This window comes from Citrus sinensis, chromosome 5 (genome assembly GCF_022201045.2).
Source record: "Citrus sinensis cultivar Valencia sweet orange chromosome 5, DVS_A1.0, whole genome shotgun sequence".
Taxonomy (NCBI): domain Eukaryota; kingdom Viridiplantae; phylum Streptophyta; class Magnoliopsida; order Sapindales; family Rutaceae; genus Citrus; species Citrus sinensis.
In genome coordinates this window covers 329,476-342,997 of record NC_068560.1, presented here as the reverse complement: position 1 = coordinate 342,997, position 13,522 = coordinate 329,476, and the positions used below count along the sequence as shown (strand labels likewise).

The 13,522-nt window shown below is 34.5% G+C and overlaps 2 protein-coding genes across 8 annotated transcripts in view; both read right to left on the bottom strand.

Annotated features, from left to right (window-relative positions):
- Nucleotides 1–894, bottom strand: part of LOC102608690 (uncharacterized) — a 50,159-nt gene extending 49,265 nt beyond the window's left edge. Inside the window, exons 1-2 of one of the 6 annotated variants that reach the window (XM_052440496.1) lie at nt 546–894; nt 122–199 (exon numbers count right to left, since the gene is read on the bottom strand). In XM_052440496.1, coding sequence (XP_052296456.1) covers nt 122–133 — 12 coding nt within the window. In that variant the 5' untranslated portion in view covers nt 134–199; nt 546–894. Of the gene's footprint in view, nt 1–48; nt 200–545 lie in introns of all 6 variants that reach the window. The other 5 variants (XM_052440499.1, XM_052440498.1, XM_052440495.1 and 2 more) reach the window with 5 other exon arrangements.
- Nucleotides 1–11,886, bottom strand: part of LOC102609725 (disease resistance protein RGA2-like) — a 47,338-nt gene extending 35,452 nt beyond the window's left edge. Inside the window, exons 1-2 of one of the 2 annotated variants that reach the window (XM_006470736.4) lie at nt 7,199–11,838; nt 6,675–7,078 (exon numbers count right to left, since the gene is read on the bottom strand). In XM_006470736.4, coding sequence (XP_006470799.2) covers nt 6,936–7,078; nt 7,199–11,618 — 4,563 coding nt within the window. In that variant the 5' untranslated portion in view covers nt 11,619–11,838 and the 3' untranslated portion in view covers nt 6,675–6,935. Of the gene's footprint in view, nt 1–6,674; nt 7,079–7,198 lie in introns of those variants that run through there. The other variant, XM_052440486.1, reaches the window with a different exon arrangement.
- Nucleotides 11,887–13,522: the final 1,636 nt, after the last annotated feature.

Below are 13,522 nucleotides of genomic sequence, written 5' to 3'. Positions count from 1 at the left end.
AGCAGAAAATAACACCCTATTTTTGGCTCCTCAAGAACACATACTTACTCTTACTCATTTTGTGTTCCCACTAACAAGGCTGATATGATCGTGTAAGGCACTTTCTGGGTCAGAAATCGACCTCTACAGGCATCAGCAATCACTAAAAGTATAATGATCAGTTTCAGCTTCTATATATTTGCTTACAATTGTAAACCACCTGATAAACAATTTTGCATCACATATTATTATGATCATTCAATAAGAATATATTAAATAAACTAAAACAGTCATCAAGAGCAGCCAACAACTGAAGACTGTTGATATATAAGAAAAATTAAAAATTAAGACACCCATATGACCTAAACAAACACTACGTATAACTAAAATTAACTACTTCGGAGCATCCAAAACTTATTGAACTACATCACACAAACCCTTTAAAGGAGAGTCTATGATACGCTAAATTCAATTCATTAAAAACCAAAAAAAAAAACTAAAAAGGACCAACTTTGCCATCAAACAAGAGAAGATTGTGAATTCAAACAAAAAAAGGTGGAAAGAACCTTAGAAGAAGAAGAAGAGGATCGGGACTTTTTGTTGCTCTTTGCCATTACAATAACAATCTTGAATGAAGATGAAGGTAAATAAGAATGCCCAAAGCCACCAAATGGTAATGTAGCTGTTTTCATGGCTACTTGCTCTGCTTACTTGCTTCCGCTTCTTATTCCTGTTTCATTTACTTCTTCGGCTTCTATCATTTCAATCGACCTCCTCCAGTAAAGGTTGATGCTTTCATATGTCGTTGGGTTTGTTCTTCGGGCCATGAAATGGGATTGTGGATATCGTTGGGACAACTGTCCCAGTGGTAAAACAACTCGCTCGGTATGCTTGGACTTTCAGGTAAAAGATAAATCGTTTTGTCGTTGGTAAATGAAACTTAGAAACGACATTTAGCATAAACGACAAGACGTTCAATTGACTGGAACTGCAGGCGATTTCACTTTCGTATGTTGGGCTGGGCTAATTGTGTTTGGGAGGAAGACGAGTAATCGATGGAGCGGAATTTTAATATTAAAAATATTTTCGATTCTAAAGAATATCGAAATAAAAAAAATTAAATTTATATTGATTTAAAAAAATATCACAAATTTAGAAATTAAAATACGATGATTTCGTAGAATACTAATAATTAACTATTTAAATATTCACAAAGAAATTTGAAAATTAAAAATATTATTAAAGTCAAAGATGTCTTCAAAAATTACAAGAGATAACTATTTATATTAGTAGTAATTATTCTAAATTACAGAGAAAAAATAAAATTATAAATTGAAAATGAAATAAAATTCTAAATTGAAAAAGAAATTAGTTGTCATCTGTCCATCTCGTTTTTCTTGATGGGATTATGCTTCTTCTTTTTTTTTTTATTCTTTTGCTTTTGGACATCTGTTAAGATTTTGCTTTTAGATATTAGGATTTTTTGGTTAGATTTAAATTTTTTATTAATTGATATCCCTGGTTTTTTCTAAAAAAATTATTTTGCTCATATTGTTCAAGGCTCAAGGCTCAAGGATGGGAACGAAAGTTTTGCAGGGTTTTTACGAAGCCGTATTGAGCTTGGGAAATTTTAAATGATATTCATATACTTTTGGCATTTATTTAAGAAAAATAACAATTTTACAATTACGGGTAAAAAATCACTTAATTAATATTATGTTAAATCTATTAAATGCGTTATGACGGAAGTGGACGAGCGAAGAGAATGTTAACTTTAGATGGAATGTTGCAAAAAAAAAAAATGAAATAAAATTTGTATATTTTTAAAAAAATTTTAAAAAATAAGTGATCGGTGGATAATTACCATACATTTTTATAATATAAATTTTATGACATATATCGTTTTGTCGCGAAAATATAACAATTTTAAATTTTTTAAGATTTGTTTAATTTGAAAATTGCCATTGTTGATATTTAATTAATTTTAAAAATTTTAAAATAATAAAATAATTGGTGTCGTTTGGTTTTGTAAATAGATTAAGCTAACATATCAAAACTTGGCAAATTTGCAGTGAGTGATGAACGAATTGATAAGCTCTACTCCTTCACTCTCAAGCACAACTCTACATTACAAATCAGTCTAAGCCTCAAAAAGTTCAAAAAGTGCGGAGCTTCATTGCAGTCGCAAATTTCATTTGGGTAGCTGATTTTTTTTTTTTGTTTAATTTGTTTAGAGTTTAATTGTTGAGATCTAGGCTTAATTTTGATGTTCATTTTTATGATTAAATGACATGAGTATGCTTAAATTTTATTTTTCTTCAAATTTATGTTCTAATGTACATTTTGTTAGCAAAAAGATAAAAATAGTAGAAAATGTCAGAATTATTGTTATAAAGATGCTGTCTTAGTCTGATATTGGGAAAATACCATTATACATATTGCCATCATATTCATGGGAGACCAAAATGAGAATGATGGCTGACTATGCATTGCTCACAACTAATTTAAAACTCACTGTTTCTATTGTTTGTGTTTTAGTAACTTTGGGGGCATTCCAACTATAATTAATAAGCTATAAACTTGTTTAGGAATTACTAATCAACTTGCTAGAAAGAGTTGCAAACTAATTACCTTTCTATTATAACTTTTACAGATCATCTGTGAAGAAGAACTACAAGGAGTTGAAGACTTTAGACCCTCAACTTCATATCTTGATTTATAAGTGCAATGGGGATAAGTCTGAATTATGGGCTAGAGATGGTATATGTACTCTTTCTACTCCATTGTATATTTGTATTCAAAAGTATTCTTTCTTTGTTTTAAGCTTTTAAATTTGTGGAGATGATCTTATTAGGTGTTAAATAAATAGTTGTAGAGCTTTACTAAAACTATGTATAATCTTATTGAGATTTGGGTGTGATTTTGTAAGATTGCTAAAAATTTCATATTTTGTACTTGTTTTATACTTTTTTAGTCGAATTTCTTGATTGTGGAAGATAAAACAAAAGTCCAATTTCATGTTGTAAATTTTTTTTTCCTCCCTTTTTTCTTCCCTTGTAATCTGGCTCTACCTTTAGTGCTATCCTTGGTGCAGTTTATTGTTTCAATACAGGGAACCAATTTCATCATAATCATCTTAAAGGATTAAAGTGGCTTCCTTTTGTAACTGGGTAAGTCAATGTTACTTCCTGAATTCAATTTGGAGTTCTTTCGGAATAGATTTCCTTCCCTTACATCACTTAGCTTCTAGTTGCATCTTCTTAGCTTTCTCAAGCTGACTTTTTTTATTGGCAAATTCCTTTGTTTCTATTGTTTTCAAGTGCTAGTGCTGGATTTGGAAGTATGAATGGTGCCTTCATTTTTTTTTTTTTTGGGTGTGTAGTACTGTAATATAGTTCTTTGTATAGCCAGTACAAAATAGTTCTTTAACTTCTTACTTTTGGCTTTAATGGGTTCGACATATGATATGGAAGCTCTATCACCATTTGATGTGGGATGGGAAATAGGGGACAGATGAGATTAGAAAAATAAGAAATATGACCAAAATAAAAATATAATCTACTCATATAAGCAATTCATCAAACAAGTGTATCATATACTTAAATGAATAACATCCCGTGATTTCTAGCAATCCAAGTAAAATTATAATATTCCTTAAATAAGACTCATAAGCTTATTAGGTGTTATATTGAATCATCTAAGTTGAATACTCGTTTGGTTTGAATATGTTAATTTCTTATTCCATATGTTTCAGTCTCTCAATTGTTGAGTTAGCAATGAAAATTTGAAAATTGAAAAACTCAATGCAATTATTTTAGGTGCTTATCATAGATAAGAATTTCACTTTTTACACTTCATTGTCTGATGTTAAATTTAATAAGTACGAACCTGCATTAACTTTGTTCTCTTGAAGATTTATAAAAGAATTTGACTTAGATGTAAGAAAATTGAAAAGCAGAGTTGCTTGATTGAATAGCTTCATATTTTACACAGAAACTCAATTTTCATTGCCATATGTAGCTCAAAAGAGCATGAACATTGAACATTGAACATTGAGCTAACTTATACTAATTAATTAACACAACTATCAGTTCTTACTTCTTGGTACCTGGCAACATCCTTCCATAAGAGTGAAACTCTCGTTGATTTCATATATACAAAATAGATAACTTACAAAGACAGTATTTGACAATCACAATAAAAACACCAATTCACTCCAATAAATAACATAACAAATGCATGGTCTATATTGCAAGTCTTTTTACGATTTTAATTAAAAGAGAAAATATGAAGGACATATTATATATAATTGAATGTTATCCTTGATAATTAGACAAAATAACACTAATGTAGCTAACTAAACCAATCATCATAATAATCCGATTTTCTTTATTTAATTATGTCCATTGATGCTAATTTAATCAAGAACACTGAATATTTGAGTATTTTTTATGTTCAACAACTTCGGGTAAGTTTGAAAAGATCATATTAATTATTAATATAAATAAATAAGCCTACAAGGTACATATTACATGTATGTGTAGTTGCATTAAATACACATGTAATAAAGATCATAAAGCTCAGGGCCATTAATTAAACATTGCCAAACCAATATCCCAATAATGGTTTTATTACTAATATTAGCATTAAAAGATCTGCAAACTTTATTTGGCCAAAACAAATGCTTCCTTGTTGCCTCCTTGATCTTGTCCTGCCTGGTGATTCCTGAATGTTCTTCTCATTCTGATATGCTGAGTCGTTTGCTGATCATAAATGCAAATCCCCTTAAATTTTCTTAGTCTTGTTCTTCATGTGAAATTCTACCTAATGCCTATCCTTTTAGCTGGTTTAAATTCTTCTTTTTTTCTTTGAATTGTTGATTTGTAATGTTCTTCTCATTTGCACATGTGGCATTCTACAGTCTTGCAATGCCATTTCTTGTTATGGCAGTAGCATTCGTGGTCATGGCATCACAAGCAAATGCTTTTGAATTGCTTTGTTTGATTTTTGTTTCTGATATTTTTTTGGCATTCTGGGATATTGTTTCTCTTTTGATTATCTGTTTTTGTTGTTATGGGATTCAGGGATAGTATACATCAGTGCACGTATGAAGATGATGTAATAAGTGCTTTTGATAAATTGTCTGGTCAGTTTCCTTCACAAACCAACCATTAATGAGCAAATCCTTCCAATGACTCTTGTGCACATTAAAATAAATTCAATTTTATATGAACATAAAAATAAATAACTCTGAAGTATATTATTTGATAATCACAAAACAACAATTCACTCCGGTAAATATCAAAACAAACATATGGTCTATAATGCAAGTTTTTATAGAGAAAATACGAAGGACATACAATTGATTTTTTCTATGATAAAGAACTCTAAACAAATTCATATACGTATCGCAGTACTCCTTACAAATTCATTTGTTTCTTCTTTTCCTTTGATCAAGTGCTGATTATAGCCTTAATATTTCATTTTGTTTTGATCAATTTTCTGTAGGTTTGTGTTGTGTGAAATTAATTACAAAACAATCTTTAACGAAGTCTTATGAAAATAGCATATTATTGCTACACTTCTCCAAAAAAAAAAAATTATAGCTACGAAGTTGGACTTCCTGATCAAGCAACTATTCTTCAGATTGTGTATTGTGTTACGGTTGAGCTCTTATGTCAATTATGACCAGATGGCGCCTTGGCTAACTGTGAGTAATATGCGAACATACTATTTTTATATGACAAGTTATGTACTCTATTTTTATGGTCTTTCTCTCTGAACAAAGATCTCTAACATCCCAAAAGGAGCTGATGATGATCAATATTTGCAAATATTAAAAGCGATGGCACAGAAGCAATTAATTCAAGAACTTGCTTAAAGTGTATCAGATTCGAGAGTATAAATAATTCTGTACTGCAGCAGTCCAGCCTTCCAGTGCTTAATCGGCAATCAAAAACCACTTTACAAAACCATTAAAAGAACATTATAACATTACTTCTGGTGAAGAAACAATTTCAATCTCGTTATACATAACCGTACAGCAAAATAAATTTAATTTCAACAACTAAGAAAGAGTTAGCCATTATACATTACGCATTCATACTAATTAATTCATTAAAAATATTCCCTTTTCTGTCATATTGATGTGTTAATATGAAGATCCGTTTCAATTATAACAGTTTTGATGAATTCAAATATTTAGTAATTGATAAAATTGTATTTATCGATTAATATTAATAGCGATGTCACATAAACAATTAAATTAAAAATTACAAATAATTTTGTAACGCGGCCCAGCCCTCATCTGTTTAAGTAGCACCTAAAAAAACAACAACATCAAAAGAACATTATAACATTATTGCTGAGGAGGCAGATTGTTCTGGAGGAGATTTTAAGTTAAGGCCACTAAAGCCGAAATATAATTAGTGAAATATAATACTTGGTGTTATAATGTTCTTTTCGTTTTTGATATTGTGTGGCATGTTCTTGTTTTCTTTTGATTTTCTGTTTTGGGTGTTATGGGATTTGATGACGATGTACATGTACAAAGATTATGTAGTAAAATGCTTTTGATAAATTGTGGAACAAAAGAAGAACACTACCGTACTAATTAATTACTAATAAGAACATTAACAATTTTTGTCGAAGTCTGATGAAGAGAAATATTACACATATTTAACCGTACAGCCAAATAAAAGAAACTGAAGTTTATTTCAACAGCCAAATTTGAATTTTAAAATTACATACACAAACACACTTGATTTAGAAGAAAAAAAAATTCTAATAATAAAATATTTTACATAAGAAATTATGTAAAGGACAAATATATGTAACCGTACCGCAGAAAAGACAAATATAAGAAACTGAAGTTTCAACAGCTGAGAATGAAAAATTAATTCATTAATTAATTAATAGAGTCGTCCTTTGCTAGCTAAATAATGCGAACCCATTGATTAGTCGACCACTTCTACCCATTCATTAGTCGGGCTATTCGAGCATAAGGTATATGGGTTAACAAGTCCCAATATTGTTCTCCATCCTCTCTGCACTTCTCTTACTTCTCTTACTTCTCTTCCATCAACGGACATCTCAACATCTGTAATTGCAAAAGAAAAATAGTTTTCAACTAAGATTTGAAATTACATTCACAAACACACCCAACTAAAAAAGAAAAATTCTAATAATAAAACATTTCAGTCATCAAAAACCCATTTACCATATATTTCAACACACGGTATATGGGTTAACAAGTCCCAATATTGTCCTCCATCCTTTCTGCACTTCTCTGCCATCAACGGACATCTCGAGATCCGTAAATACAAAAGTGAGGAAGGCAGGCCCTTCTCCGGAAAGTATTTGAGCTTGCGACATCCCCCGAGAACCAATCCAGTGAGGTTTTGAAGATCAACAATTGAAGAAGTTAGGCGTTCCAGATTTGGAAAACCTTCAATCCTCAGATATGTTAGAGAGGCAGGAAGAGGAAGCGCGGTCCCCGATCCTTTGTCATCTGCCTTTGGTGGGAATGACACCATGTCGTCATCACAATTCATGATTGTAAGTTGTCGCAGAGAGGAGAATCTGTGAAATCCCCGGCCCCGCTCAATCATTGACTTCCAAATCTCCATATTACCATTAATCAGCAGTACATGAAGGTTGGTGGGAAGGCCATCTTCTTCAAGGCTTGGAAGCGCAACTCCTCTTCCTATTGTTAATTCTTGAAGAGAGGTCAGATTGTGCAATCCCTTGGGTAAGGCCTCTAGTCTCTTACAATTATATATCGCCAGCATTGCGAGTTTCGCACAAGGCAATCCCCCTTCCGGAGAGGACACCAGATTTCCACAACTCGCAATACTAATCTCTTGAAGCTGGCAAAGATTATGTAAACCACTCGGTAAAGTTTGAAGATTTCCACAACCAGAAATGTTGATTTTTTCAAGAGATGTGTTGTTGTCCAACATTTCTGCTATTGACTCCAGCTTCGAACATCCCCAAACTAAAAGCAACTTAAGAGACGGAGGTAGATTGCCAACTTCAAGGGACTCAAGCGTGGCAGGTAACTCGTTTTTTGAAAATATACATGTCAATGATGGACAACTGTAAATTTCTAAGTGCTCGAGAAGAGATGAGGTGTACCTTCTGCCGCTGCTACACTGGATGCCCTCTTCCACTGTCAAAGTCCTTATATTATCGCAATGGCAGATCTTCAACCTCTTAAGGCTCAGTGGTAGCTGGACTCCAGCAATATATGTCAACGAATCGCAACCCGAAATCTCCAAGATCTCGAGAGACGAATTGGTGTCGCACATCCATGCCTCTGGTAACGATTTCAGTGCATCACAAGAACTAATCTCAATTTTCTTCAACTTGGAAGGCAGAGCAACCTCAGGAAAGGAAACAAGGGACCTGCAGCCGTAGATTTCTATCTCTCTCAAGGAACTGAGGCTGAGCGATGATTGTGGCAGCTTCACAAGGCCTTCGCAATAACTCAATCTTAGATATTCGAGTCTGCTTGACAATTCGCAGAGCTGCTGTTGTTGGTCTTTCTCTTCCTCCGCCACCAAGGATTGAAGTTTGGGACAGCTTGCAATCGTCAGTCTTTTAAGAGAGCTAATGTCTTGTAGTAATCCGTTATGACTCTTCCATATATATGTCTGCTCTTTCATATCATTTATCTCCAATTCTTCCAATTTTGGCAGTCGCAGCTTTAATGGCCCTGCAAGAAACACTTGATTTGATGCATCTCTACAAACCACTGAATTCTGAGATCCGAGATGACCAGTTGCACTTCTCCACACAACCTTTTTACATCCACCAATTTCAAATTTGCAAAGAGCTGGAAGACTCGTAATTGAAATTGACAATTCTTCACATCCTTCAATAACAAGCATCTCCAATGCAGGAAGGTGTTCTGGAAATGTTCCTTGCAGTTTGGCACATCCTAAAATGTGAAGCTCTCTCAATGTAGGAAACCCTTCAACTCCTTGACCGGATCCATGAGGAATCCAGTCTTCCCATTCTTCCATGTCTTCAAAACGAAGAGTCTCCAAGCATGGAAAAGGAATTGAAGCACCCTTCCCATAGAACTCTGGATCTAATCTCCTTACGCTGCTCATTCCACATACTACAAGATGCTTTAGAGAGGGTAGTTGCCCGACTGACGGCAGGGCAGTACACATGTTACAATTTTTAAATTTTAGGGTCACCAATTTTGAGAACAAGGAATCTCCTAACCAAGCTGGAAATTTTGTACCTCCATAGCCTTTGATGCAAAATTGCTCCAGATTTGTATGAGGTTTTAGCATGTCAAGCACCCCCTCTTCAGTTTCTGCCTCCCTTGAAGAAGAACCATCGGTACTGCGTGTCCATCGAAGCCATAATTCTTTAAGATTCTCCTTTCTATCCAATTGAGCGTCCTCGGCATCAACAATGTGTTTTACATTCTCCAAATTTGAAATGCAAAGTGTCCCCCTAAGTTGCGTCAACAACTTTAGCTCTCGTAACCCAGAACCACTGTCTTTTCCCACAACAAAACTACACAACGTCTGAAGACAAGTCAGCCTGCCAATTCCTACCGGCATTTCCTCCAACGACTTCGTATTTGAATTCTTAAGATGATGCAATTTGACGAGATTTCCCATGTCTGCACACAACTTCTCCAGCCGATCACAATCTTCCAACAAAAGACTATGCAAATTGTAAAGCTTGCTGACTGATTCAGGTAGAGTTCTAATCTCAGTTCCAGACAGGTTAAGGTACCTTAAATACCTCAAATCACCAACTGAATCCGGCAGCTCAAGGATGCGGTATCCACGCAGAGAGAAGACCCTCAAGCTTTGGAGTTTGAGCAACTTAGGAAGCATGCTAGGAGCCAAGTAGCCAGGCTTACTATTTGACAGTATTACCGGTAAAAAAGTTCTCAAATGTTGGATATCATACAAGTCCCCAAACCTTTGAACGCCATCATAATCTCCACGAATATACGACAGATGACGAAGATATCTGGAAAACCTTTGTTGCTTGTTAACCTCAGAGGTATACTCCATTGTGAAGTACATTTCCCCAGCAGCCCATTGAGCAAGGTCACTGACGAGGTCGTGCATCACAAATCGTGATTTATTGTTGCTTGATTGCTGCAAAAAGGATCTTGAACGTAGCTCCTTAAAGAACTTTCGACCTAGATCTTCACCAGTTTTCTCACGCTCTTTATGATCCAAGAAACCCGAAGCACTCCATAATAAAATTATCTCCTCCTCTTCAAATTCATAATCCTTCGGAAACAACGAGCAGTGTGCAAAGCATTGTTTCAAAGGTGCCGAAAGATAATAATAGCTCACTGCAAGAGCTGGTATAATGGGACATCTATCTTCTGGTAATTCCCATATCTTGCTACTGAGCACATCTTCCCACACACCTCTGTCATGTTCTCCACATAAAAGTCCTCCCAGTGTTTTTGCTGCCAAGGGCAAGCCATTGCATTTGATCACTATCTTCTTGCCAATGTCCTCCAATGACTTGTGTGAACTGAAATCTCTTGTCCCCAAAGAGTGCTGAGAAAACACAGACAGACAATCCTCAGTTGACAAGTTTTTCAATTCATAAGCTTGATCCGGCCTCATGATTTTTGCAACCTGTTGATTGCGAGTAGTGACAACAATCTTACTTCCCTGTGCGCCAGCTTCAAATGGAAGGCTGAGTTGAACCCAGTCATTGTTATTCTCATTCCAAACGTCATCTAAAACAAGCAAAAATTTCTTTCTAAGCAGTTGTTTCTTCAATTTCTCTTGAAGCTTATTTAAGTCGTGATCATCCACTTTCTGGTCACTAGCAATTGAAAGTAGGATTGATTTTGTAAGCCTGATAAGATCAAAATCATCAGAGACGCAAGTCCATGCCTTGAGATCAAAATGGTCCTCCACTTGCTTATCATTGTAGACAAGCTGAGCAAGAGTGGTTTTACCCAGCCCGCCCATACCTGTAATAGAAATAACAGAGAATCCACCATCCTTTCTTGAATCATCCTTCAACAACAATTCAACAATTTCCTTCTTTTCTGTTTCCCTGCCATATACTTTGGCTTCATTCACCAAAGAGGTTGTCTCTCGTCTTTGCCTGTCTTCTGTGCTCCTCCCCGCTGAACTTACGTTCAAACCCAGCGAGTTTTTCTGTGTCACAATTTCTTGAAATCTGCTGTTGATCTCTTTGATTTTGGACATCAAGCCATAATCGAACTGAATCGATTGTGGAGTAAAAGTGGTGCAGCAAGCAGGAATGAGCTTCCTAAACTTGCTTGTTCTTGTACGACTGCTACTGGGTTGATCATGAGCAGCAGCTGGTTCTCCATTCCCAAGCAGCAACCTCCTCCGGAAAGCCTCAGTTTGAAACTCATCCAACAAGTCTTCAACATCATAAGCCAGGTTCTGAAGCTTGCCAAGCCACTTCTTCACAAACTGATTAGTCGTCTTCTTCTCCTCAGCATCATCAAGCACCGCCTTGATCATCTCCAACATATTCGCCCACCTCATCAGATCGGCCTCGATCTCCTTTTGGCGTGCAAAAAACAGAACCCCCTCTGAAGCTAACTTCTTGACCAGCAAATCAACGGACGCCGTAAGGATTGCCTCTCCGATGAGCGACATTTTTTTTTAATTTTTTTTGGGCAAAGGAAGAAAGGAGCAGAATTATGGGCTATGGAAAGCAGAATCAGAAAATTGAACAGTAAGCATGGAGAGTCGAGCAAAGTGCATGCAACAAGTCTTCCACTTGTTGCTTATTCCAGGAAAGTGAAAATAAAAGGAGAGCCCACCACCCATTAATAACTTAGCAAGTCATCAATCACCAGTGACCACCACTAGTTACTAGAATCAATAAATTTAAAATCGTATATCAAAAAAAAAAAAAATAAAATAAAAAATCGGGCTTCGATGTTTGTAGGGTTAACAACATTAATCCAGCGTCCGGGTAAATGCTGAATAAAGAGGAAAATGGAATGCATCTACTACGAACCTTCGTTTTACAAATCGTAAATCAACACGTTTCTCTCTCCCTATCCTTTTGCCATATAATTACTTCATTTATTGAATTAATTTCAATGCTAAGACAAAGACTCACAAGTACACCATAATTTTTTATAATCACAATGGTAATTCCTATCATATGTTACATTACTGTCGTGTGAAATATAACAAAGTTTTAGCTGAACATAAATTCGACTAATTTATTAAATATATATATATATACTTAATAAAATAACAAGTCGATTAATAAGTTATAAATGATGTACGCGAAATAACTCTAATGTGGAAAAAAAAAAAAAAAGTGGAAGCAAAAGCCAGAGGCAGCCCCCACCGACATCAACAATTTAGCAAGCTTCACGCGCTTGTGCTTGTCTGCTTGACGAACTGGACATGGGCGGACCAAGCATCATTGAACAATTGGAAAAAATGAAATATTCTTTTGTGGGACCGACTATAAATAGTAAAATAAAGAGTAAAAAATGAAAAAAAAAAAGAAAAATTAATCCAGAAAACTGAAAACGAACGAAAGCCGACGAAGGGACGGCAGAAAACGCGTTCAATCAACATTAAACCAGTTGTCCGGGTAAACGCTGAATAAAGTGGAAAATGGAACGTATCTACTACGAACCTTCCTTTATAAATCTTCGAACTCATAATCCAGAGGCAGCCCCCACCACCATCAATAATAATTCAGCAAGTTTCACATGCTTGTGCTTGTCTGCTTGACGAACCGGACATGCGTGGACCAGGCGGCACCATTGAATAATTGGAAAAAAAATGAAAAATAAACTTAAGAGAGTGAACCCTCCAATTTTACTTCGTATTTGTGCAATTGCCTTTTATTCATATACAAACATGTTTAATATCTCATTTTGCCTAATTTACTCTGAAAAAAAATAATTTTAATTTTAATTTTATCTATTATTCATCATTTTTTATCATCCTATCATTAAGAAGGATATATTCATAATTTAAAGTGAATAATCTAGGGAAAATATCATTATATCTCAATTTTAGATTTTAAATAAAAATTTTGTTGGTTTTATTATACATGCCATCGATGACATGTCTTCGATCAATATATTGATTTATTTATTATAGAAATATAATAGTAATTATAAATTAAAAATAAATTTATTATTAAAACAAATGAAATTTATTAATAAAAAAATGAGTTATATGTATTTTTTAATATATATAAAACATTAGAATATCATTGTGCATTTAAGCCCTGCACAAAAGTGAAAAGAAAAAGTAGAGCCCACTACAAATATAAAATCGGTGGAGCTCTTGATCATGCCTTTGCTTTACATATTAAATTAAATAAAAGCCGAACCAAGAATCTTGCCTTTGCTTAACATGATTAATTAGGCACTACTTCAAAGAGAACACGAAAGCAATGTGATTGTCAAGAATATAATTCTTCTGTGTTAATAAAGCTACGTCCTTCTCCTCTGACCGTCCCTTCAGGTTCGTTTCAAAAGTTTGAAGAGAGTTTATCAATTCTTCTACTTAATAGAGCAAGC